General features: G+C 44.9%; 1 protein-coding gene across 1 annotated transcript; it reads right to left on the reverse strand.

Moving 5' to 3' along the window:
* Nucleotides 1–132: 132 nt before the first annotated feature.
* DDB2 (damage specific DNA binding protein 2) lies at nucleotides 133–27,568 on the reverse strand. Its single transcript, XM_066583352.1, has 11 exons — nucleotides 27,488–27,568; nucleotides 21,988–22,144; nucleotides 19,729–19,829; nucleotides 19,458–19,646; nucleotides 19,225–19,370; nucleotides 10,694–10,793; nucleotides 10,431–10,608; nucleotides 9,547–9,692; nucleotides 8,725–8,889; nucleotides 6,260–6,305; nucleotides 133–6,088 (listed from the first exon to the last, which is right to left on the reverse strand). The coding sequence occupies exons 2-11, from the start codon at nucleotides 22,142–22,144 to the stop codon at nucleotides 5,877–5,879; spliced, it is 1,440 nt and encodes a 479-aa protein (XP_066439449.1). The 5' UTR covers nucleotides 27,488–27,568; the 3' UTR covers nucleotides 133–5,876.

Raw genomic sequence — 27,568 nt, forward strand, 5'->3', positions numbered from 1 at the left:
GAGATGCCCTTCATCGATCATGTGAGATGTATCAGAATTGATTCCATCTGGTTGATGCATCTTTCTATCTGTCAGTAGAATCTCAAGGATATAATAAACCACAACAGAACACAAGAGCTTCTCCACACAGTGTAAAAAAATAAAAAAAAGAAATCACATTTATTTTAGCTTAAGCGTACAATATTTACATGGCGGGACCTGCAATGTACATCAACCCATTACAGAATGTACTAGACATAATTCTGTTCCTATGTTATACACCGTATGCTGTTCACAGACGACGCTGCCATGGCCGGCCAGTCCTGTGGATTGTTGTACTCATGAGCTCCATTAAACAAAGTCTTTATGATCTTCCAGGTACTGATGACCGCTCGGCTCCACTGGCGTCGCTGGAGCAGGCTTAGTCTTTAAATGACCCTCCGCATTTGGGACAAAATTCTGTCCTGGGACTGGAGGGGTGGAAAGTTCCTGCAGTTCTCTGTGCTCCTCCTGGCAGTCGGCTTGGGGTCCTGTTTTTAGCTCTCCAAGATAGTTTGAAACTTGCTGCACCTATCACACACACTACTCTCTGACTGGCCAGGGATAATCATGTGAGCTGCATTGGCCAATCAGAGAACGGGCATAGTGTTTTGGTTGTCGAACACTACCAATGCACTGTGAGGGATTAAGGAGTCTAAAGATTGCACTGGCCACCTTGAGCAGAGAATAGCAGGACCAGGCACTGATGGATTGGAAGGACAGAGTACTGCAGTTACAGAGAGCCTCTGGTTTCAGAACATGATTCTCACCCCGGACCAAAGAGGAAGAGGGTATAGTACCTGCACTTTTTTTTCACCTTTGCGCTCTCTCCAATTCTACATCCTGTTTTCAGCCGTTCAAGATGGCCAACTTGATCTTCAGGACTTCCCAATCTCCACGATGCATTGGAAGTGCAATCACTAGAAATACATTATACCTGCCCTCTAATTGGCCAGAGCTTCTCGTGCTCAACCCTGGCCAATCAGAGGGCACTGCCCAGCCCATATTAGGTAGTTACAAAATTGCCCCCCTCTTATACGGCAAAAAAGAGCCCAGAATCGACCGATCAGAAGGGTAGCAGAGAAGACCGGCAGGTAATATACTCCCTCCACTCCCATCCCAGGACAGAACTTTAATATACCTCCCTGCAACACCAGTCCTTGTCCTGAACATTGTCCCAAAACCAGAGAAGCACTTTAACAGAGGATAAGGAAATCTCTGAGTGTCTCTCTTCCGGTAACGTAAGTCTTGCGGCCAAGTCCTGCCAATGGCTGTATCTTCCGTTTGAAGTTAAACTTATGGCTAAAATATTAGAAACCATTCTTACAGATGGGGGCGCTCTGCCTCAGCCCCAGTCCATGATATAGAAGCATTTAGGGCAACCGCTAATATAGAGAAGCATATAAGATCAGCATGACTCTTCAGGCTCTCTAGACCTCCCTGGGATCACATCCCCCATGCTGCGCATTACAAAAAGAAACCCTCTTACAAAATATGGCTGTATACAGATTCACATGGACAAAAAAGACAAAGCTTACCCGTGTAAATGAGAGGGGAGAGGTAAGGTACTGCCCATTGTAATTTTAAACACATAACCAACCAAGGTCCTAATCAAGGAGTGGATATGATATACACCGATCTGTCGTAGCATTTAACCCCTCAGTGACAGCAAATACACCTTTTTACAGACCTCTTACTAATGGACTTTAAACCTGCACATAACATTGTTTTAAGGCGGGGGCTAGGCTGGCAGCCAGGCACCTGCTCTAATGAGCTGGCGTGTTTAAACCCTTACATGCCACAATCAATAGTAACTGCAGCATGTAAGCAGACAATGGGTGAGGGGGCTTCTCCCATCACCCATTGGCACCCTGCAGGGTGATTGTAATGGACTAATGGATTCCCATGGCAGCCAAAACAAAGCCCTCCATGTAACTTAGCCTATTAGTCCCCGCCTCCCAGAGTCTAAAAGGCTGCTGGCATAGGCTTAGTAGAATGCACTACTTAAGTAATGCAGTTTATCATCCTAGCAATTGAAGAATCATATCTTCAAATCCCCTTCAGGGAATTAAAAAAAAAAAAGTCAAAAAGTAGTTGAATAAAGTTAGAAAAAATAATATCTAGGATAAAAACTACACAATATTGAGGAGTAATGCCCAAATTGTCAATTTTCTTTTGTTCGCTAAAAAATAGTATCAATAAAAACTGCAACCCTTCCCGCAAAGGACCTCACATGGCTCTCTTGAGAGAAAAATACAACCACTATGGGTCCTAGAATGCTGCAACGCAGATTCAACTGTTTTTCTATAAAAACATGTTTTTATTTTGCAAAAATGGGGGGTGGGGGGAAATATTCTACATAAACTTGATAGCACAGTCCTCATGCGAATCCAGGTAAACTAGTGAACTCTGTAAAAAAAAAAAAAAAAAAAAAAAACACACAAAAGGTATAGGGAATATCTCCAGAAAAAAAAAAAAGTTCTCCACCACATTATATGTAGCCAAAGAGGTGCCAATAGAATGCAATAGAGCTCATTTAAAACAAAAAGCCCCCCCTACGGCCGTCAAGGAGTTATGGCTCTTTAGATGCGACAACAATTATCACTTAGTCCTTAAGGCAAAAAATAGGCTCGTCACTAAGGGGTTAAACTACCTGCTCAATATTGCATGTAAAGGCCCTTTTATCGGAAGGCGCATTCAGCCAGCAGTAACGTAGCAATTGGGTATCATCTGCTTCGCATACATTTGCACTGAATAATAACTCGCTAGTTTTGATGGCTCTGGACCATAACCGCCCCTCTAGTCGCCCCTTCTGCCCCGCTTTCAAATCATCCGACGCTCGTTTATCCTTAACGATATGGCGGCAGACCAACAATGATTTTCGTGAGATGATTCCGCAATGATCAGTGAGAATCTAATGTTTTATTGCCGATTGTTCACCTGCTACATGCATTTACACGATACTTGTACCGGGTAAAAGGGCCTTTAGTCACCAAGTTGTCAATCGCGTGACTACTGCACCGTACCCTATGGTAGTTGGGGCCAAGACGGTAGCAGCAGATCTTTGAAAGGGTATTTCCAAGAGGTCATTGAGGGTTGAGTATGTGCAATTGGTAAAATCACTTTATCTTTCTAGATATACATTTTCACAAATGTGGCATTTCAGGGCACATATTCCCCCTAAATAACGAAAGGCCGGGCCAGGTTTATCCCACGTTGGTACTGGACTCCTCCATCAGTACTTTTGGACTTGCTAGTCAGCATGTGCCATTCATCCTTGCTTTCCTCTGACATAAAGGATGGACGCTCCCTGGGTGGCAAGGCTGTGCATATAGTGTGCCCATCCTCCAAAGCCGGCAAGAAGCAGAGAACAGTGCTGTGTCTCTTTAAGGTGCTTTAATAGGCCCTGTAAGATAGTGGATGTTTTGCATTTCACAAGTTGGTGTAGGTCTTGGTCTACGATGCTTGAATTCCTATGTTGCATACCGTAGCACAGGCAGATCTGTCAGTTATATTTGACTTTGTGGGTGATAAGAATTTAACAAGTTTTATTAAGTTACAGCTTAAAACGAGCCCCCCCCCCCCCCACTAGCGTGATAACGCTCTGTGGGGAAACAGAAATCTGTGTTGGCGATGCAGAATGGTGTATAATTATGGTCCAAGGGTTGCCATGATTGATAACGAGCATTCCTGAATCACGGAAGAGGAGTTAAGACCCTTCCCAATTGGATCACAAGAAGCAGCACCGGTGATCGTAGTGATGGAAGAGATCTATAGCTGTTGGTCTGTCTGGGGATATGTACCAAAGAGCCATATGGTAGCAAGGCAGACCGGTGACTGGGCCTTCTTCAAATATTTCCCGGTGGAAAGGAAAGAATCAGCAAGCCCCATGGGTCTCCCCCACTGGCAAGTATAGAGAAGTACCTGCATGATTACCTCAATTCTGGGCCCTCTTCACATGCCGTGTCCAGGAAAAAAAAAAAAAAAAACCCGACAAGACCACCAATGAAAAAAACTGTAGCTGGTATAAAAGTGCGACAGAGGACAGCGAAGATGAGACCTAGGGAGCGTTTAGAAACTGTACTTTCTTCAGACACTGTGCTTCTGCGAAGGAGGCTGGCCAGTTTGCTATATACAGAAAGAAGTATAAACGGGAGTGGAGAGATTGAAGTAAATCAAATGGAAGCACCTAGGAACTCGATTTGCGCATGATGGAGGTGGTGGTGGTGGGGATCTTTTTAGGTGGTCTTTCTGGACCGGGCTTAGGTTCCATTAGTCTAGTAAATGGTCAAGGAGACAGGCAAGGCAGAGAAGATTAGGTGCACTTAACCAGTGTAAACATAATAGTCAAGTAAACAAGGGCGTAGTGTGAGTGTCAAGTGGTCAGCTTAGTAGCCTGACCAAATGCCCTTCCCCTCCACCATTTGACAATGATGTTGACAACTAATGCCTACTGTAGGCAGATTTACTTGACTAATGTAAACCCTTCGTAGGAAAATGTGAAAGCAATTCAAGTAGTAACCACACTTACCTAACTAATGTAAACTAAGCCTAGGCCACACCACATGCCACTATATTAAGTAAGTATTGGTAAGCAAATCTAAGCTCTGGAAGAACGGCAAATCCTCCCTTCTGATTGATAAGATTGGGGTGGGGAATTGATAGAATAAACAAAAGTCTCTATTTGCCCTCTCCCCTCCTTTGGGACAGACAGGAGTAAAACAGGATCATTCTCTGCTACCTACTTGTCCTCTTTCTGCTCTGCACAGAGTATGACGTGAGAGCTACAAGTTCTGGAGAACTTAAGATAAATCTCTTACTTCCAATGCTTCCAGCTCAAGTTAGTTCACAGCTAGAGCCGCAGTCTCATACTTGTTTTACAATCATGATTCTATTTTTTTCAAAAGGAGACCAAAATTGCAGCTCTAACTTGCCTTTCGTATTTACCAGTGCCCTTAGGAGGAGGATGAAGCTCGTTCAAAATAGTGATGCTCATTTCCAGTTCAACAAGCAGTGCTTGTTCCAAATCAGTAAAATCAGGTTGAGTTCCGTGAGTTGCTTCACTTTTTTATGACCCTTGTCGCCCATAGAGCTTTGTGCTTGCCTAGACTTCCTATTTCAATACAAATTTCAAGTACTCACTGATCATTTGCTGCTTAAAATAACCCATCCCTTTACAAGTGCCTTTGTCCCAAAAGAGACGTTGTATGCACACAGCCACATTTGCAATCCCAATTTTTTTTTCTTTTTTGTTGCTAGGAAAGAGAAGGCTATGGCCCAAAACTCCAGCCATGTGAATAGACAGCTGCCTTATGCACAACTACTCATAAAACACACTAAACTGCAACTGGCCATTGAAACCCCAGCGCCACCTCCATACGTACGGATTGGATGCCATAAATATTAATTTTCATTAACCACTAAGTGCCTGTGGTTCTATGACCTTTCTTTAGGATACTCTATGACCACCTAGAGTCTGTCAGCTGCCAATCCTGGTCAGTTACGGTTTTTACCCCACATTGAATGGTTGTTTCCTACTGTCTAATATACCAGTCCTTTATGTAATATGGCCTACAGGGCCCATGCCTGCACCCACTATGGAACTGTACATTTCTGGGGATTTCCATCAAAATAGGACTTAAGATAGCACAGGCAGCAGAGTCCTGCTATCTACATATGAACCAAGGTACCTGCCAGGTTAAAAGAAATTTCTTGCCTTCTGCCAAAAATTACCAAATGACAGCAGATGTAACCAAACACGCTTAGGTCATTACAACCTGAGCGTTAAGGGAGTCGCAGAGTTTGGTTACAACACCGGGGCAGTAGAGGTCGGATGACAGTCTGAGCCGTCGCACTTTTCATTTATCTTTCCTTTTGCCTCGTGTGCTTGTTGCTTCCTTAACCAGGATCTGCACCGTCTTGGACGGGCCAGTCTTATCTCTTTGAGAAGAATGCGTTTTGGGTTCTCGTTTTCTTCCTACTAGAATCCCTTTTTCTCTCAAAGCCTTCATCATCTCCTCCTGCTTCATCATTAGAAGGATCTCCCGGCTCCAAATCAGTATGTTAAAACCTGAAACAAGCATAAAAAAGTTATATAGTGTGTGGTTTCAATTATGCAAAACAGGAAGCTCACGGAGGCAATTACAGAGTCATCAAATCATCTGTATGACAGCGGACAAGGATTTTTTTTTTTTTTTTAATATAAATTCCTATGTATTAAAGAGTCACATGATGGACTTACCCATGCCAGATGCCAAAAGGTCGCCCATAGGATTGAACTTGTTCAGCTATGAAACAGACAAAGAGTCAGGTGTCAAATATTTGAATATTCAATAAAACTCCTTTAATCTGCATCAATGAGTATTTAGAGGCGCAGGCTCATTCTGGGTTAGGGTACATCCATACAGGCATATCGCCCTCTGTAAGATCTACAGGTGGATCAAAGCGCGTGGATGAAGTTTCTTTAACCCTTTAATAACGGAGCCCCTTTTTCTTTTTCCATTTTCATTTTTCCTCCCCCCTTCAAAAAAATCGTAACTCCTTTATTTATCCATCGACGTCGCACTATGAGGGCTTGTTTTTTGCGGGACGAGTTGTATTTTTAAATGGTGTCATTTACTGTTCCATATAATGTACTGAAAAAAACTTTAAAAATTCTAAGTGGCGTAAAATGAAAAAAAAAAAAAGCGCCATTTCGCCGTCTTTCAGTGCGTTTTGTTTCTACGGCGCACAAATTGCAACAAAAATGACATGATAACTTTATTCTATGGGTCAGTGCAATTACTACCATACCAAACTTGTACAGTTTTTTACTGTACTACTTTTTTTTCAAAAGACATTTAATTTTTTCAATTTTTTTGCCACCATCTTCTGCGCAATAACTTTATTTTTCCGTCGACGTCGTTGTGTGAGGGCTCATTTATTTTTGCGGGATGTCCTGTAGTTACTGATTCGGAATACATACAACTTTTTGATCGTTTTTTATTGCGTTTTTCCTGGGAGACGGGGTGACTGAAAGTGCATTTCTGGCATTCTTTAATTTTTCGGACGATGTTCACCGTGCGGGGAAAATAATGCGCTACTTTGATAGAGTGGACTTTTACGGACGCGGTGATACCAAATTTGTATTTTATTTTGTGATTTAGATTTTTTAATTATAGATATGGCAAAAGGGGGGTGATTTAAACTTTTATAACTTTTTTTTTTTTTACAATTAATAAAAGTTTATTGATCTTATTTTTAGTTTGCTTTTAGGCTCCCCTGGGGGACTACAACATGCGATGCTTTGATCGCTCCTGCAGTATGACATAATGCTATTGCATTTGGTCATACTGCCATTTGACAGGCAGTCTATCAAGCCACCCCACGGGACCCTTGAACACCGTTCGGAGGATTTAAATGCCGGTCAGAATTGACAGCAGCATTTAAAGGGTTAATAGCCATGATTGGCCGCACGGATGATTGCAGCTATTGCCCGCGGGTCTCAGCTGTAATGAACAGCTGATGCCTGTGCTGTATGGAAAGAGGTCGCACCGCGACCTCTCTTCATACATCCCCCCGACACTCCAGGACGTACCCTTAAGTCCTTGGTCGTGAAGGGATTAAATGCCACTACTGTAATAGACTGCAGTTTCTGCAGGGTATAATCCACATGTGAATGTGGACCATTATGCCACTGACCACTTTACCTTCGGGTACTCTTGAAGGCAGCACTTGAAGGCCCCCCACTTTTCACTCTTCAACCTAATTGGGATTTGGTCTTCACTGCAGCTGCTACCGTAACTCAAAAGTAGTTTCACGACAGTGGCTGCTTCTATGTAGGAGGTCAGCAGCACTGATCACAGCTGTTGCCGGCGGGGTTAAGCTGTAAAGGAACAGCTGGCTCCGGATCCCCCTTCATACAAACCCCGAATGAACAGGACGTAAATGTACATTGAATTATTAAGGGGCAAGATAGCCAGGGCAATGTCCAGATGGGTCAGGAATGGTAAAGCTCATTAGCGGTTGGGTACACCCTAAGGCCTGCACCGAAATAATGGTACCTTGGGTTATTGCGCTAACGGCACAAAGGTTAAAGCCCATCAATAATCCTACTGCCAACCCCAAGAGATTGGCAAGGCCTCCGTGACGAAGTCTGGATGAGAGCAACAAGGAAAACTGCGCTGCTTGACATTAGAGCCAACACAAGGAGGAGAAAACGCAGCAGATGGTTTTGAAGCTTTACTGATGAAGGCCATGCATGCCAGTCCCAGAATAGAATATTCATCAGCCCATTAGGTGCCAGTCCAGCGCCAAAACACAGTTATCACCAGTAAAGCTCCACAACTACCCTCTGGGTTTCCTCCTCCTTGCTGTGTCTCTTCTGTCAAGCAGCGTCATTTGCTCTCATCCCAACTCCTCAGTCTCTGTATACTAAGGGTAAGATCAGAAGTATATAAAGTGAGTATATAAAGAACCAGTCGGACAAAAGTCCAAAATAATGTTAGGAAACCTTAGCTAAGAATTTCCTAATTTACTATTTTTGCTCTTTTGTTTCTGATATTGTCATTGTAAAGCTGTAGTGGATTATCAGATTTTCTAGAGTAAAAGGTATTTTGCAACTAAACCATAAAGTCCAAAGAACAGCACTTCTTATAGAAGAGGTTACGTTAATAGCCCCACAGATTGCTACTACATTAGCCCGGATATAGGAGTACAATGCCTCACCGAGACAATCCCAGATGCATAGGGGTCATACAGTTGACACACTATGTTGCCATTCTGCCCATCAAACACGTCTACTGTGCGCAACTCATCTGCGATGTATCCTGGGAACTGCGGGTCCGGATATCGTCCGGCAACAATTAAGTCGTAACGGGGGTGCCATGTGGCCTGCAGAAGAACAAAAAAAAAAAAGTAAATAAGTCAACAGAAAGCATACGGATGTATCCTCTTTTAGGGCTTCTGCACACGGTCGGATTTGATTAGCGGAATCCAAGGCTGTTGGCTGTCCCTGGATTCCGCAGCAAATACCGCCAATGGACTTCTATGGAGAACCGCTGCTTCCTGCACACAAGCAGAAATGTCCGCTCGTGGCAGGAAAAAAAAAAAAACGAAGCATGCTCCATTCTGCACGGTTTTCCATCCTACTGCCCTTCTGCAGAGAGCGCTGCAGATGGGTCGCAGGATCCACTTCATTGTCTAGCAATGGCACGGCTTCCTCTGTACTGTGCGCATGTGCCGGCCAGTGCTCCCGCAGTAAAGGAAAAGAACCCCCCGGACAGGTAAGCGGGGTCATCGGCCGGGCGCAGGGTCGGATCCTGCTGCGGCCTAAATGAAACAAATCCTAGCATGTGTGGTGTCAGGAAAAAAAAAAAATATATAAATAGATTATGTATATAATATTTTTTTCTTCTTCTCTCCACTGGAAAGCACAAGTCTACATCACTAGTATCATGAGAAATTGGAGGCCTTCAGTGAAATTCAAGCCAAGGTAAGCATGGACACATCTGTAGGTATATCCGGAATCAAGATCATTGTCACAAAAACCTTTATAGCAGTCAGGTGCTGGAACTGGCGGTGCGGATGTGGAATAATGCGCTGTGGCGTTGACCAATCGTACGCAGAGTAAACCCGGATTTCACTGTGCTGGTCAGTGGTGAGAAGTTTAGCTCCATCCAAAGGACTGAAGTAAGCTGCAGTAAGGAAAACACAATAAATTACATAAAGGTCAGCTACATGCAGCCCAGCGTTCCTGTAGGACAATGGTAGGAAGCAGAGGTGTCAACCTGGGAGAGCCCTGCCTGCGGCGATACTAAAAAGGCAGATCGCAGCAAAATGGAAGCAGCTTATATAAAAGGGCATGGCCACATATACTCAGATGTCCTATATTAATATCACAGCCCACATCCGACCGCTAAATTAATTTCAGTCTCCCTAAATATATTCAGACCCCTTATATTACTAGAAAACATGAACAGACCCTTTAAATATATTTGGAACCCCTATATTTATATCAGACCTTTATGAATTCAGACTTCCTACCAAACCCCTAAATGTTATCAGGCCTCGGATCAGCCAAAAATAATATTCAGTACCGAGATCAGAATATATAATTTACCACCTTTGCTCCCGGCACTATTATACTTGGCCCTGACGTCGTTCAGCATGAGGGGGTTGTGTGCACTTCGTTCTGACGCCGGATGACATCAGGAACCGGTACAGCAATGCTCAGAGGGAGGAGGCCAAGAATACAGACCGCTATTCATTGGATTAATCCAATGACAATGGCCTTTCTGCTGCCTACTTTTGGCGTACCTCCATGGAAATAGGCCAAAAGTTTACATTGCAGGGTGACGGAGGTTATTAACGGTGCAACGGCTTGTAAAACTGGGTCAACTAATATGTCCGAGGGGGAAGAGATGCAAAGTTACCAGAGTTTACACCGCGGGCATGTGGTAACGTGTACAGGCAACTGGACTTATCCTTCATGTTCCTCAAATCCCATAACTTCACCGTTTGATCCACGGAGGCAGTGGCCAGAAGCCAGTCGCATCGAGGGTTAAATTCCACATGCGTCACTTTTTTCTTGTGTAGCCTCAACTTGAAGACCTTTAAATGAAAAATAAAGACCATGAGAAATCCTATAATCCTAGAGTTACCATATTGTACGCGGCAGTAGCCGGTCTATACCCACCTCTTTTCCGCACGTCTCCAGCAGCACTACGTTGCCCACATTGTCTCCGGTCGCCACACACTGCTGGCTGGCGGACACATCCAGGCAGCAGTACCACATGCTAGAAATAAACATGGTTATTGTTTGAGCTATTAACGGGGTTGTTCCATCTTACATACAGAACACTTAAAGTTTAACTGTGCATTCCAAGAACCTTTGACGTGTCATTAGGTACAGTGGGGGGGAAAAGTATTTAGTCAGATACCAATTGTACAAGTTCTCCCGCTTACAAAGATGAGAGGCCTGTAATTGACATCATAGGCAAACCTCAACTATGAGAGACAACATGAGAAAACATCCAGAAAAATCACATTGTCTGATTTATAACAAATTTATTTGCAAATTTTGGTGGAAAATAAGTATTTGGTCACCTACAAACAAGCAGGATTTCTGGGTCTCACAGACCGGTAACTTCTTCTTTAAGAGGCTCCTCTGTCCTCCACTCATTACCTGTAGTAATGGCACCTGTTTGAACTTGTTAGCAGTATTAAAGACACCTGTCCACAACCTCAAGCAGTCACACTCCAAACTCCACTATGGTGAAGACCAAAGAGCTGTCGAAGGACACCAGAAACAAAATTGTAGCCCTGCACCAGACTGGGAAGACTGAAGCTGCAATAGGCGAGCAGCTTGGTGTGAAGAAATCAACTGTGGGAGCGATAATTAGAAAATGGAAGAGATACAAGACCCCTGATAATATCCCTCGATCTGGGGCTCCATGCAAGATCTCACCCCGTGGGGTCAAAATGATCACAAGAACGGTGAGCAAAAATCACAGAACTACACAGGCGAATCTAGTGAATAACCTGCAGAGAGCTGGGACCAATGTAACAAAGGCTACCATCAGTAACACACTACGCCGCCAGGGACTCAGATCCTGCAGTGCCAGACGTGTCCCCCTGCTTAAGCCAGTACATGTCCGGGGCCGACTGAAGTTTACTAGAGAGCATTTGGATGATCCAGAAGAGTATTGGGAGAATGTCATATGGTCAGATGAAACCAAAGTAGAACTGTTTGGCAGAAACACAACTCGTCGTGTTTGGAGGAGAAAGAATGCTGAGTTGCATCCAAAGAACACCATACTTACTGTGAAGCATGGGGGTGGCAACATCATGCTTTGGGTCTGTTTCTCTGCAAAGGGACCAGGACGACTGATCCGTATACATGAAAGAATGAATGGGGTCATGTATTGTGAGATTTTGAGTGCAAACCTCCTTCCATCAGCAAGGGCACTGAAGATGAAACGTGTCTGGGTCTTTCAGTATGGCAATGATCCCAAGCACACCGCCAGGGCAACGAAGGAGTGGCTTCGTAGGAAGCATTTCAAGGTCCTGGAGTGGAGTGGCCTAGCCAGTCTCCAGATCTCAACCCTATGAAAAAAACCTTTAGAGGTAGTTGAAAGTCTGTGTTGCCCAGCGACAGCCCCAAAACATCACTGCTCTTGAGGAGATCTACATGGAGGAATGGGCCAACATACCAGCCACAGTGTGTGCCAACCTTGTGAGGACTTACAGAAAACGTTTGACCTCTGTCATTGTTATATATCCTTTATTGGCAAAGTATTGAGATGAACTTTTGTTATTGACCAAATACTTATTTTCCATCAGAATTTGCAAATAAATTCGTTTAATAAAAAAAAAAAAAAAAACAGACAATGTGATTTTCTGGATGTGTTTTCTCATGTTGTCTCTCATAGTTCAGGTCTACCTTTGATGTCAATTACAGGCCTCTCATCTTTTTAAGTGGGAGAACTTGTACAATTGGTATGTGACTAAATACTTTTTTTCCCCACTGTACATGTAATAGTCTTGGTCATTGAGACCCGGCCACCGAGGCCCCCACTCTCCACTGAAAGCCATCATTGATCGCTAGGTAAAAACAGGCTTGCAGACTTTCTATTGAGCCCGTTTTTCACTAGCCTGCAGTGACAGCACTCCGATATGAACTTCAGCTGGCTCATTCTAGCGACTGCTGGGGGAAACAAAAAAAGAAAGAAAAAAAAAAAAAAAACCCAATTGATTTCCGCTTATGGACACAGAAAAGCGATTTTACATAGCATGTCTATGGGCGGTATTTGCTGCAAAATCCAGAGGCGGATGCCCGCTCTGGATTCCAGCAATGCAAATACGCCCATGTGCATTGGGCCTAAAACATACAGCTCGTCGCTTCCTAGCAAGGATATGCCATCATTGCTGTCTAAAGCCTGGTTTAGACACAATGATTATCGCTCAAAAGACATCTTTTAAGTGACTTTTAAGCGATAATCGTTGTGTGCCTTTAGGCGCCTGGTGATCGATCACTTTGCACTCCGAGCGTGGGTATACAGAAGACAAGCGGGGCCGCTTGTCTTTATCCAGCTGTTCTCTTCTGGGAGCGCCCAACTGTTATACAGCCAAGCGCTCTGAGCGGGGTATGCAGAACACAGCTGGAGCGATATGTTCGTCATACCCCACCTATGTTCAGGGAGCGGGATACAGCTGAAACAATAATATCAGCTGCATCCTGCTGTGAATTCATGATAAGGCTCATCGTTTTCTTTCAGCACGCTAAAAGACAACGATGAGCGATTCCTTAACGAAAACTGCATGATGTCAGTGCAGTGGAAAACCCTCGCCTGGTCAGATAAGTCGGATTTCTGTTGCACCGTGCTGAAGGGTCAGGATCAAGCAACATAGAGCAATAAAATCTTCCTGTCGGAGGCGCTGACATGCTCTGTCCGTCTAATTTGTGGCAAGTGCTGCAGATCTCAAGGCCAAAAGAGAGGCTCAATATGCTACTAGATAGAGGGGGTTTCAAAAAAGCGGACATCCAGTCTGTGTTCCAGCCACACATGGCATTGGTAGCTGGGTCATAGATACAGTGCGTCCCGAAGGTCATTGTTGCATTTCAAAAGATTAGGTTTTTGGAATAAAAGCACAAAACAAAAAACACATGAAACTGGTGTCAACTGGGAAAAACAAGTCTCCAAGATTGTGTCCCAAAAGTTGTGGTGGGGGTTTAAAAGATTAGGTTTTATTATATGGAACACAGTAGTCTTCCAAAAATGTTGGAACTCTGTAAAATGTAAAAAAAAAAAAAAATTAAGAAAGAATGCAATGATTGGGAAATCTCATCTAACCATATTGTATTCACAGTAGAACACAAAACACATCAGAAGGGAAAAAGGTGGGGACAAGTTTAACTTTCCTTTTAAAAATTACTTCATTTAGAAATAGATGGCAGCAACAGATCTGAAAAAAGTTGTGGCGGGGCCGTGTCTACCATTGTGTAGCATCCCATTACAACAGTCTGTAATGTCTAGGAAGTGAAGAGACCAACTGCTGCTGTGATGGATGCAGTATGTGGTTTAGCAATGTCTTGATGAAACAGGCAAGGCCTTCCCTAAGGCTGTATGTGTATGTGTCTGTGTGTGTCTATGTGTGTATGTGTATGTGTCTGTGTGTGTCTATGTGTGTATGTGTATGTGTCTATGTGTCTATGTGTGTATGTGTATGTGTCTGTGTGTGTCTATGTGTGTATGTGTATGTGTCTATGTGTCTATGTGTGTATGTGTCTGTGTGTGTCTATGTGTGTATGTGTCTGTGTGTGTCTATGTGTGTCTATGTGTGTATGTGTGTCTATGTGTGTATGTGTCTGTGTGTGTCTATGTGTGTATGTGTCTGTGTGTGTCTATGTGTGTATGTGTCTGTGTGTGTCTATGTGTGTATGTGTATGTGTGTGTCTATGTGTGTATGTGTCTGTGTGTGTCTATGTGTGTCTATGTGTGTATGTGTGTCTATGTGTGTATGTGTCTGTGTGTGTCTATGTGTGTATGTGTCTGTGTGTGTCTATGTGTGTATGTGTCTGTGTGTGTCTATGTGTGTATGTGTCTGTGTGTGTCTATGTGTGTATGTGTCTGTGTGTGTCTATGTGTGTATGTGTCTGTGTGTGTCTATGTGTGTATGTGTCTGTGTGTGTCTATGTGTGTATGTGTCTGTGTGTGTCTATGTGTGTATGTGTATGTGTGTGTCTATGTGTGTATGTGTCTGTGTGTGTCTATGTGTGTATGTGTCTGTGTGTGTCTATGTGTGTATGTGTATGTGTGTCTATGTGTGTATGTGTCTGTGTGTGTCTATGTGTGTATGTGTCTGTGTGTGTCTATGTGTGTATGTGTCTGTGTGTGTCTATGTGTGTATGTGTATGTGTGTGTCTATGTGTGTATGTGTCTGTGTGTGTCTATGTGTGTCTATGTGTGTATGTGTGTCTATGTGTGTATGTGTCTGTGTGTGTCTATGTGTGTATGTGTCTGTGTGTGTCTATGTGTGTATGTGTCTGTGTGTGTCTATGTGTGTATGTGTCTGTGTGTGTCTATGTGTGTATGTGTATGTGTGTGTCTATGTGTGTATGTGTCTGTGTGTGTCTATGTGTGTATGTGTCTGTGTGTGTCTATGTGTGTATGTGTCTGTGTGTGTCTATGTGTGTATGTGTCTGTGTGTGTCTATGTGTGTATGTGTCTGTGTGTGTCTATGTGTGTATGTGTCTGTGTGTGTCTATGTGTGTATGTGTCTGTGTGTGTCTATGTGTGTATGTGTCTGTGTGTGTCTATGTGTGTATGTGTATGTGTCTGTGTGTGTCTATGTGTGTATGTGTATGTGTCTGTGTGTGTCTATGTGTGTATGTGTATGTGTCTGTGTGTGTCTATGTGTGTATGTGTATGTGTCTGTGTGTGTCTGTGTCTGTGTCTGTGTCTGTGTCTGTGTCTGTCTGTGTCTGTCTGTGTCTGTCTGTGTCTGTCTGTGTCTGTCTGTGTCTGTCTGTGTCTGTCTGTGTCTGTCTGTGTCTGTCTGTGTCTGTCTGTGTCTGTCTGTGTCTGTCTGTGTCTGTCTGTGTCTGTCTGTGTCTGTCTGTGTCTGTCTGTGTCTGTCTGTGTCTGTCTGTGTCTGTCTGTGTCTGTCTGTGTCTGTCTGTCTGTGTCTGTCTGTGTCTGTCTGTGTCTGTCTGTGTCTGTCTGTCTGTGTCTGTCTGTCTGTGTCTGTCTGTGTCTGTCTGTGTCTGTCTGTGTCTGTCTGTGTCTGTCTGTGTCTGTCTGTGTCTGTCTGTGTCTGTCTGTGTCTGTCTGTCTGTGTCTGTCTGTGTCTGTCTGTGTCTGTCTGTGTCTGTCTGTGTCTGTCTGTGTCTGTCTGTCTGTGTCTGTCTGTGTCTGTCTGTGTCTGTCTGTGTCTGTCTGTCTGTGTCTGTCTGTCTGTGTCTGTCTGTGTCTGTCTGTGTCTGTCTGTGTCTGTCTGTGTCTGTCTGTGTCTGTCTGTGTCTGTCTGTGTCTGTCTGTGTCTGTCTGTGTCTGTCTGTGTCTGTCTGTGTCTGTCTGTGTCTGTCTGTGTCTGTCTGTGTCTGTCTGTGTCTGTCTGTCTGTGTCTGTCTGTCTGTGTCTGTCTGTCTGTGTCTGTCTGTCTGTCTGTGTCTGTCTGTGTCTGTCTGTGTCTGTCTGTGTCTGTCTGTGTCTGTCTGTGTCTGTCTGTGTCTGTCTGTGTCTGTCTGTGTCTGTCTGTGTCTGTCTGTGTCTGTCTGTGTCTGTCTGTGTCTGTCTGTGTCTGTCTGTGTCTGTCTGTGTCTGTCTGTGTCTGTCTGTGTCTGTCTGTGTCTGTCTGTGTCTGTCTATGTGTGTATGTGTGTGTCTGTGTGTGTCTATGTGTCTGTGTGTGTCTATGTGTGTATGTGTCTGTGTGTGTCTATGTGTGTATGTGTCTGTGTGTGTCTATGTGTGTCTATGTGTGTATGTGTCTATGTGTGTCTGTGTGTGTATGTGTCTGTGTGTGTGTGTGTCTGTGTCTGTGTCTGTGTCTGTAAGAGCCAGGAGCGGTGCTCTGAGCTCCCACCCACTCTCTGCCTCCTCTCCACCCCCCTGCACTATTTGCAATGAGGAGAGGCGGGATGAGAGCGGGGCTAATTCGCGGAACTTAGCCCCGCCCCCGTCCTGCCTCTCCCCATTGCAAATAGTGCAGAGGGGCGGAGAGGAGGCAGAGAGGGGGCAGGAGCTCAGTTCCTGCTCCTGGCTCTTCCATCCCCCCCTGCACATGAGGATGACGTATATCGGCTCGGCGTGAAAACCGAGCCGATATACGCTCGTGGGAATGCACCCTTACATTGAGGAACATTTTTCTCTAATTGTTCCTCAATATTTAGACAGTTTTTTAGACTCTGCCTCTCTAACATGCTCTTTTTATACATAGCCATGTGACTTAGTAGAAAGTTGACTTTCCAGCTCTTTTTCCTTAATACCACTTCAGCCTTTTGTTCCAACTTTTTTTTTTCAGATGTGTTGCTGCCATCGATTTCTAAAAGAAGTAAATTTTTTTAATTAAATGGAAAAAAGGTCTCAGTTTAAAATGTCTAATATGTGTTCTATGCTCTATTGTTAATAAAATATGGTTTTATCAGATTTCCAGGTCATTGCATTCTCCCCCCTTTTACATTTTTCACAGCCTCCCAACTTTTTTGGAATTTGCTGCATTATTAAACAAATTAAATGTTTAAAAGAAGTTCTGTGGGCTCTACAAACATTTAAGCGGCATTCGACCTTGACGGACTCAAAACAAGAGCAACAGTAGTGACGGATTCAACAACTATCTTACGGACTCCAGTGTTGGATGTTTTGAACACACACACCATAGATTGTATTTCTGGGGGGGGGATGTGAAGCAAACTAATACAGAGGTGTCAGGTCCTGTGAGCATAGGGGCCATTGCTTTCATCCAGCCCTACCAATCTTGAGCCATAGAAAGAAAAGAAGAAAAAAAAAATGGTCTTGAAGACATTTTAAACTAATCATAATGCAGGGGAGCACCACTTTCCGAAATATCAAATATGCAAATTGAAGAGGTTATGATGCCTCACAAGTGCCACCTATAAGGCCATGTCTACTCCTAATACGTCTTCTCACATTTTCTAGGCGCTCTCCTCTCCCTAAGGAGAAACTATACTCATCCAGACCACTGAAATATCATGTTCTCATCAAATGTTGGAAGATGGAAAGACATCTTCGCAGCGCCACCTATTGGATGGCAGCATTCCTTTAAATCAAAGTGACTTTATAACAAGTCTTAACAATGATTGGGAATAGGAAACCAAGCCAGATAACCATGCACAGACAGCTGTTTCGGGGATAACCGTGTCACGTCACAATGCCTTATGCAAAGAAAAGTGACCCAATGCCATGTGACTGCAGGACATATAAGTCGCAGGGCTATCACAGGCACATTTAACCAACTCATAGTGACATGTATTATTAGCTCATATTCTAGGAGTATGCCTACATGTCCTGAAACCTGAGCAATACGCAATGCAAAAACTGCTTGCCATTGTCGATTTAATTAATATCCACATCAAAACCGTATTTCCTGCGACCATCGCGGTCATGTAACAACTGAAGTTCCTAACACGGAAAATGTAGATTTCTTTTTTTTCCCCAGAGATTATTTTGGTGGGTTTAATTGTCCAGGATGTTTATACATCGATTTCTTTAAACTATGGATATAACGTCTTCTAATGTCTTCAACCAACTCGTCACGGACAACAAGTCTCTTCCTGGATCTTGTTCACTCAGTAGGCTTCCCAAATTTTTCAACTGTGTAGCCCAAAGAGGTTTTTTCCGTATTTCAATTCTTTGTTTAAGCACACGGCGGTTCTCGTGCGGCCCACCACTCACAAATCTTGCAATACCATAAAAGACTGCTTTCCTTTGCGCCATCACGGATCTGTACTAACTTGGACCTAAAGACTTGGTCATTTGCTACCTGTTTCATGTGTCTTACTGGGTTTCACTCCAACAATTATTAGTAACTCTACCAGACGATTACTTAGACCGGCGTTACCCAAACCCCACCCCCAACAGGCCACGATTTCATTATATTCAAATCCATGCAGAAAGGATTTCGTTATTATCAGTGCCTCAAATGTTGCCATATGTTTTCTCTCTATAGGATATCAAATCATGACCTGTTGGGGTGCGGCGAGGACTGGAGTTTGGGAAACCCTGACCTAGGAAGTAGCCAAAAAAAAAAAAAAAAAAAGCGCTCATAATTCACAGCATAACTCTAATGTCACCAAATAGAATGACCACATCCAATGTGTCCAGATGACGGGTATGTAGAGATGAGCGAGTATACTCGCTAAGGCACATTACTCGAGCGAGTAGTGCCTTAGCCGAGTATCTCCCCGCTCGTCTCTAAAGATTCGGGGAGCGGCGGGGGAGAGCGTGGAGAAACAGAGGGGAGATCTCTCTCTCCCCCTCTCTTCCCGCTGCAACTCACCTGTCACCCGCGCCGGCCCCCGAATCTTTAGAGACGAGCGGGGAGATACTCGGCTAAGGCACTACTCGCTCGAGTAATGTGCCTTAGCGAGTATACTCGCTCATCTCTACAGGTATGACATCTGACTTCTTACATTAAGCTTTCCTTAGCCACCCGTTTTCTTGATACCTGAGCTCTTACTACATTAACGAATAAATCTGTTCTTACGCCCAGTCTTCAGTGTTCGTAAATGTCTGTATGGTCCGTCCGGAGATGTCCTGCAGGATGGTGCTACCGGCAACCGATGACGTGTACAGCTGATTAGGATTAAATGGGTCAAATTTCATCCCCGTAATGCAGCCTCCAGCTCCAATCTGCAAGACAACAAATGGGCAATGAAAGAAAAGCAACTATTCGCCTGCCCTGTCATCACTGCAGCGGCATAGCTCCGCCATACTTACTCCGGGGATCATGGTGTTATTGAGCTCCTCATAGTCCCATAAGATAATGTCTCCGCCTTTTGACCCAACAGCCACCGTGTTGGGGTGAGTTGGATGCCATTCTAAGGTGGTGACTCTTCTATCAAAGGGGCTGTTGGTTCGATAGAGAATGTAGGATGCCAAAGACCGTAGGAACGGAGTCTGCAGGTACTGGGAAGAGAGACACACGCCTACTGACATCTCTGTAGTTTGGGTGCAATACATATACACTGAGGGGCGGCATGCAACTTACCTTTGCCCTAACATTCCCACCAACTGTGCTCCGGTACAGGTAATGCACAATGCTGGTCTGTTTGTCCTCTGGTTTCGGGCATTTTTTCTCACCTTGAAGGTCTGCAGAGTCAAAGTTTTTGATTTTAGTATTCACAGGTAGAGAAAGTGATAAAAATAAGTTGCAATGCTACATGTTCATTCAGGGGACACAGCAAGACCATGGGTATATAGCTGCTGCCACTAGGAGGCGGACACTAGGCAAAAAAAGTGTTGGCTCCTCCCACCAGCTATGTACCTCCTACAGGCACTGAGCTAAATCAGTCCATACAGAAGCAGTAAGAGGGGAGGAGGGAACAACCCACATGAATTCTGTCAATACAAAACCATAGAAAGAAAGAAATGGAAACCTCAGCAAGGAACGAGGGATCCTTTTGGAGGGGCAAATCCACGTTACCAACAGAATAAACGGGTGGGTGCCGTCCCACCCCAATGACCGTGACGAGAAATGGATTTTATATTAAGTAGTAAAAATTCTTTTTTCTCATCCGTATCATTGAGGGACACAGCAAGACCTTGGGATGTTCAAGGCGTGGGAAAATGAAGAGTGTATGCCGTTCATGCAGGGTTACTTGCGAACCCATGTGACTCCAGATCTAAAACGGAAGATGGACAGAACCTTTGTAGAATTTAGGAGTGTGAAGACTTAGAAGTAGAAACGGAGACGGAGCTCCATGTTGAGGTGGCAAAGTAGTATCTGCCACTCCCAGAGAATGACCGCTCAAGATAAACGGCACAGACCCCTGGAAGGCGATACCCTTAATTTTTACAAGAGCTGCACGGGTAAAAGTCAGCAGGAAAGAAACTGCATGGAAAGTCCCAAAAGGACTTCAAGTCAGCCACTTAAACCGCTCAGTCACAACCACACCTCAACAGAACACCCCGACAAAAGCCAATGTGGTAGGACAATTCGAGGAGGACGGTGTTCTGCTTAATAGAAGAGCTTTAGCCACTTTAAAGAGTCAAATACAGAGGACCCCTATGAAAAAGTAAGGTTGGTGGGCAGTAAGCACAGCAGTCACCCCTGTAAGGACTTCTGGTGGCAGATGGTATTGAAAGGTAGGCTGATCCTGAGGTCCAGAGAACATGTGGGGAAAAAAAGTCTTTCCCTTACTAGCAGACAGAAGAACCACTAGTCCTGTGGGAGATCCGATGTCAAAGATAACCTACCCTGGCTTAAGGGAAGAAGCCCACCCTTTGAACATTTCTCGAACAACGGCAAGCTTATTGTCCACTTACGAGGGTAAATGCCAGGGTGTTGAGGTGAGCATGTCCTATCGTTTTGCGATATCGCCCAACACTAAATAAATGGGCGACAATGCCGTGGCATCTGCGGGGGGTGATGGGGGATTCCTTCAGTCCTGCAGTGATGAGAGGCTGTTTTCACGTGAAAACAGCCTCGTATCCTGGGGCTTGCACATGGATGGCGAGGACGATAATCGGGCTGCGGATCTCGACCCATGAAAACGTTTGCTCCCCTGCATCCATTAGGTATCCAAATAAGCCTAAGCATTTGAACTCCCTGAACAGCGCCCCAAACTGCTGAATGGATTATAATCATTACACCCTCATCTATAATTTCTGTCATGTAAAGGGGTCATTTGACGTGTGATCTCAACCAGTAGAAGCAGAAACAAAAAATGGCAACAGCACGCACAGTAAATCTATTTTGCGTGCTGTTGCCATTTTTGGTTTCTGCTTCTACTGTATGTTGCAGCCATGGTTTAATGCGCACCTATATGTTTCTATTGAGATATATTTCCATTGGGTAGTGCTGACTAGAGATGAGCGAGCATACTCGTTAAGGACAAATACTCGAGCGAGTATCGTCCTTTTAGAGTATCTGCCAGCTCGTCCGCAAAGATTCTGGTGCTGGTGGGGAAGAGCGATAGTGGGGGTGTAAGATATCCTCCCACCCCCCCACCCCCGCATCTTTGCGGACGAGCCGGCAGATACTCGCTCGAGTATTTGTCCTTAACGAGTATGCTCGCTCATCTCCAGTGCTGACCTATCTTATCTTTTTTTTTATGTGATCTCAACCAATCAGGTGAGAAGGATGCCATCTATAGAACCAAAACTTAATACAGAAACTTTATACAGAAGTGAACAAGATGTAAACAAAAATAAATAAACAAAATAAATAAACAACCATATATAGGGTCAAGGTTTTGGTGGCGTCTCCTGCAGCGTTAGTGCCGCCCCCCCTATCGGACAGGATTACCTTTGCTGCACTCTGGTGCATCATCCGTAACATTTTTCTTTCTGGATTTTTTGGGCCCTTTCTCAACACTTGGCTCTGGCTCTCGTTTCCTCTTCCCAGGTGGCTCCTCTTCCGGAGCCAATGTCTTCTTTCCTTGAGCTGACCTTTTCGAACGCATCTAGGAGGTATCAAATAAACCATTTAGGATCAACACTTGCAAAAAAGGACACTAAACACGTAACTCCTGATAATGTCGATCCTTCGAACAGGCCTTCGATATTTAATCGTGAGGGTCCAAATTAGACTCTGCAGAGCCTTCAACGATGCTGCAAATTCTGTGCAAAAAGTTTCCACAACATGTGGCAGTTTTTGAACTCTTCTCTCTCCACAAGGCTCATACTGTAAATGCTGCACAGAAAAATCCGCTACAGAAACACTGCATCACTCCAGCCATATGTGAAGGCGAGCGACGAGCGATATTAGGGGAAGAGGAGCGGACAGTCTGTGGTGGTCCCTCAGTGCCGGAGTCTCATTTCGCCAAGGTTTGGGATAAAGATAAAAGGACACTTGCTGATGCATCACGACTAGGGATGAGCGAGTATACTCGCTAAGGCACTACTCGCTCGAGTAATGTGCCTTAGCCGAGTATCTCCCTGCTTGTCCCTAAAGATTCGGGGGCCGCCGCAGCTGACAGGTGAGTTGCGGCGGGGAGCGGGGCAGAGCAGGCGGGAGAGAGAGATCTCCCCTCCGTTCCTCCCTGCTCTCCCCCCGCAGCTCCCCGCCCCGCGGCGGCACTCGAATCTTTCGGGACGAGCGGGGAGATACTCGGCTAAGGCACATTACTCGAGCGAGTAGTGCCTTAGCGAGTATACTCGCTCATCCCTAATCACGACCCCTTCATCTGGATAGGTCATAAATACCTGCCCAAGAAAACCCGTGTAATGCTCATAGTACAATCATGGCTTCCGTTATTAACCCCGCGTCATCACTAAGCAACGATGCAGGAAAGAAACTACAACAAAAAATAAAAACGTATGCGGTCATACGCAGTACATTATACGTAAGCAGATTCCGCATACGGCCGTGTGAGCTTGGTCTAAGGCTACAAGGAGACTTTGGTTTTGACACAGCCCAAGTTGTGTAGCCCCAGGCCTCACGTGGAAGGCATCTTTATTCCCACGCTGTTTGGGGGTCCATATAAATTACTGTGTGATGTGCAGCAAGAAGGAAAAAAACATTTTAACTGCCTTAACACTCCTGGACATGCAGGTACAGCATGGATTTAAAAAAAAAAATAAAAAGTCAAAAATCAGTTTGAAATTTTTATTTTTTTTTAAAAAAGGTAATAAATAGAGATGAGCGAGCATACTCGCTGATGCACTACTCGCTCGAGTAATGTGCCTTAGCCGAGTATCTCCCTGCTCGTCCATAAAGATTCGGGGGCTGGCAGGGGGCGGGGAGCAGCGGGGGAGAGCAGGGAGATCTCTCTCTCCCTCTCTCCCGCCCGCTCTGCCCCGCCGCAACTCACCTGTCAGCTGCGGCAGCCCCCCAAGTCTTTAGGGACGAGCGGGGAGATACTCGGCTAAGGCACATTACTCGAGCGAGTAGTGCCTTAGCGAGTATACTCGCTCATCTCTAGTAATAAAAAATAAAAAACGTTTAAGAAAAAGCATTTTGCAATACTCATAATAAAACAACCTGAAAAAATTAAAATAAAAAAAAAAAAACACATTTGGTATTGCTGCATCCATAAAAGGTCGATCAAAATAATGCATCATTTACCCCACACTGAAAATGTAACAAAAAAAACAAACAGAGCACAATTGCTTTTTTTGTTCGCCCAGTCTCCTAGAAAAATAACATCTACTAAAAAACTATCCAAAAGGCCTATGTACTACATGTAATGGTACCATTAAAAACTACAGGACGTCCCGCAAAAAGTGAGCTCGCGCACAACTATGTCAACGGGATAATGAATATAAAGGTAATGCAGTCAGGATGGCGGCAGAAAAGGGGATTCTTTTCCAAAGTTTTTTTTTTTTTTTTTTTTAAACGTCTATAGCAAAAACAAAAAAACCCCCAACACTATGAATCTGGAATCGCAGTAATCGTACCGACCCATAGAATAAAAAGAATGGCATTTTTGCTGTGGTGTGTACAAGACTCCCCCACCCCTAAGACTGGGGAATTTTGTTTTTTTTCCCCATTTCACCCCACTTAGTTTTTTTTTTTTAATGTATTACAGCACATTAAATAATACAATGGAAAAATACAACTAGGTCTGCAAAAAAAAACAAGCCCTCAGACAGCTTCATGGATGGGGAGAAAAAATAAAGGAGTTATGATTATTTTTTATTTTTAAACTGGGGAGGAAAAAACAAAAATGGAAAAAAAAAAAAAAAAAAAGGCTGCATCCTTAAAGGGTTAAACTAAAGCGGTTATCTGACTTTTTTCTGTTTATGAACTATTCTCAGGCGGGTTATAAACTTATAATAGGCGGGTATCTGCTGCTCAGGCGGGTTATAAACAGATAATAGGCGGGTATCTGCTGCTCAGGCGGGTTATAAACAGATAATAGGCGGGTATCTGCTGCTCAGGCGGGTTATAAACTGATAATGGGCGGGGGGCCGCTGCTCAGGCGGGTTATAAACAGATAATGGGCGGGGGGCCGCTGCTCAGGGGGGTTATAAACAGATAATGGGCGGGGGGCCGCCGCTCAGGCGGGTTATAAACAGATAATGGGCGGGGGTCCGCTGTACGGCCCCTGCTGACCAGATGCTTACTGGCTAAGCTATCACTATGGAAAGCACAGGAATGCTGCTGACCACAGCACAGTGGCCTGGGTTGGTATTGCAGGGACAGCTCATTCATCTCAATGGGAAGGCCCCCGAGATCTGCCATGAGTGCGCCTGCGGCCCGTCTTAAAAGATTGCTGGTCAGAATGCAATGTTAAGCAATACTATAGTATCGCATTATACTGTGTAAACACACTGCTCCAAGCTCCAATGCCTCAAGTCAAAAAGTTATTTATTTTTTAATTAGACAAACTAATTTATATTAAAAAAAAGGCTTAAAAATTTCCAATTTTTCCAGTATTTTTTTTATAGAAACCTTAAAAAAAATTACAATTAGTATCGCTGCGGCATTATAGAGACCCATCGACAAAAGGAGGAGAGAAAAAAAAAAGGGGGTGGGGTGGGGGGTAGGAAGAGGGTGACAGAAATTTTCTTTTTTAAAGGCTTTATGTAAGTAGTGCAACATAATTAAAAAAAAAAAAAAAATTATAATAATTGGTATTGCTGTAATTGTACTGAAACACAGACTAAACAGAACGTTATTTTTCACCGCAAGCGCCAGAGGCCGACCACGTGGTGCAATTAGGATTTTTTTTCCATTTAATCACACATAGAAATTTTTTTTTTTTTTAAGTCTTCCAATACGTTTTCTGGTGCCGCTGAGAAACACGCCGTCACGTAGTGAAGTCACTAGAAAAATAAAAGTTATAACTAGAGATGAGCGAGTATTGCCTTATGCGAGTACCTGCCCGCTCGTCTCTAAAGAGTCGGGTGCCGGCGGGGGGCAGGGAGGAGGGGGAGATCTCCCTCTCACCCGCCCCTCCCTCCCTCCTCCCTGCCCCCCGCGGGACACGAATCTTTTGAGACGAGCGGGCAGGTACTCGCATAAGGCAATACTCGCTCATCTCTAGTTATAATTTTTTTTGTAAGGTAGAGAGGAAAAAATGAAGATGGGAAGATAAAAAAAAAAAAAAGTTGCGTTGGGTAGGAGTTCATTAACAGTTGCCAACTATGTGTCACATAACGTTCTGCCCTCGGGGCTCGGAACACGTACAGTGTTACAAAACACCAGCTATTACCCAGCGCTCCACCCGCTCACTGTTACAGGGACCATCCGCGCCATTTATTAGTCTAGTCTCACGAGCACGGCAAACTCCATGCTACTATCAGTGGCCGAACACGGGGTATTATCTACTATCGGGCCGGCCTGAACACGGGGTATTATCTACTATCGGGCCGGCCGAACACGGGGTATTATCTACTATCGGGCCGGCCGAACACGGAGTATTATCTACTATCGGGCCGGCCGAACACGGAGTATTATCTACTATCGGGCCGGCCGAACACGGAGTATTATCTACTATCGGGCCGGCCGAACACGGAGTATTATCTACTGTCGGGCCGGCCGAACACGGAGTATTATCTACTGTCGGGCCGGCCGAACACGGAGTATTATCTACTATCGGGCCGGCCTGAACGCGGAGTATTATCTACTATCGGGCCGGCCTGAACGCGGGGTATTATCTACTATCGGGCCGGCCTGAACGCGGGGTATTATCTACTATCGGGCCGGCCTGAACGCGGGGTATTATCTACTATCGGGCCGGCCTGAACGCGGGGTATTATCTACTATCGGGCCGGCCTGAACGCGGGGTATTATCTACTATCGGGCCGGCCTGAACGCGGGGTATTATCTACTATCGGGCCGGCCTGAACGCGGGGTATTATCTACTATCGGGCCGGCCTGAACGCGGGGTATTATCTACTATCGGGCCGGCCTGAACGCGGGGTATTATCTACTATCGGGCCGGCCTGAACGCGGGGTATTATCTACTATCGGGCCGGCCTGAACGGAGTTATCTGCCGGCCCCGCAGCAAATACAATGCAACTCCGCAGAAACACACAGCGCATGCTGCGCCGACACGGTACAATTAGAGTTCGTACGAGCGAACCTGAACGATAATCGCCGGTCAGCCGCCGGCAGCGTATAAACTGAACGATAATCGCCGGTCAGCTGCGTATAAACCGGACGAAGGAGAATTGCGCATTTCTCATTCAGTTTCAGCCGACATGGAGGCGTTCAAACGCTGAGAACTGCGCGATCCTCAATGCGAATCCCGCAGTCTAAACGCGTCGCCAGAGGCGGACAAGATGACGTCACCGGCTTGTTTGCTCAAGTAAAAGAGAATCGCGAGATTCTCAACCCGTGCGAAAGCCGCCGCCGCTGTAGAAGACGTTATCGGCAGCGGACGACTTCCATCGACACCAATGGAATCCACGCAAAAAATAGAACATGCTGCGGTTTTTCCCCCCCCGCAAGTGGACATGGTAAACTGCTGTCTGCTCGTGCGAATGTTCTATTCTTGCTAACGCCATACATTTTCTGCAGGCCTAAAAAAAGTCGCGGTCGGCTCGTTAACTTGGCATCTGCTGTACTTATACGGCGAACGGGCAGAAAAAAAAAACAATTTTTTTCTTAAAGTACTAAGAAAAAAAAATGAAACCCCCTTAGGCCTGCAGCAGGAAGGGGTTAATCCAGTCAGCTCCCCGTGGGGTCATGTGACCTGCTGGCCGCGGGGCTCGGGGTGTTTGTTACATAACGACATCCCCTATTACCCCCCCAGCATACAATAACCAGCATGCACTGAGGACGACGTGCACCGGAAACGGGAGTGCGTGCTGCACTATCCTCCCCGGTGTCACCGCCAGCACATCCGCCCGTTACCTGATAATTCCGGTGTCACACACTCTCTCTAATGTCCGAGCTCCGCCGCCGCTGCAGTGGAAGCAAGATGTCGCTGCCACG

Source organism: Eleutherodactylus coqui, chromosome 11 (assembly GCF_035609145.1).
Source record: "Eleutherodactylus coqui strain aEleCoq1 chromosome 11, aEleCoq1.hap1, whole genome shotgun sequence".
Lineage (NCBI taxonomy): Eukaryota > Metazoa > Chordata > Amphibia > Anura > Eleutherodactylidae > Eleutherodactylus > Eleutherodactylus coqui.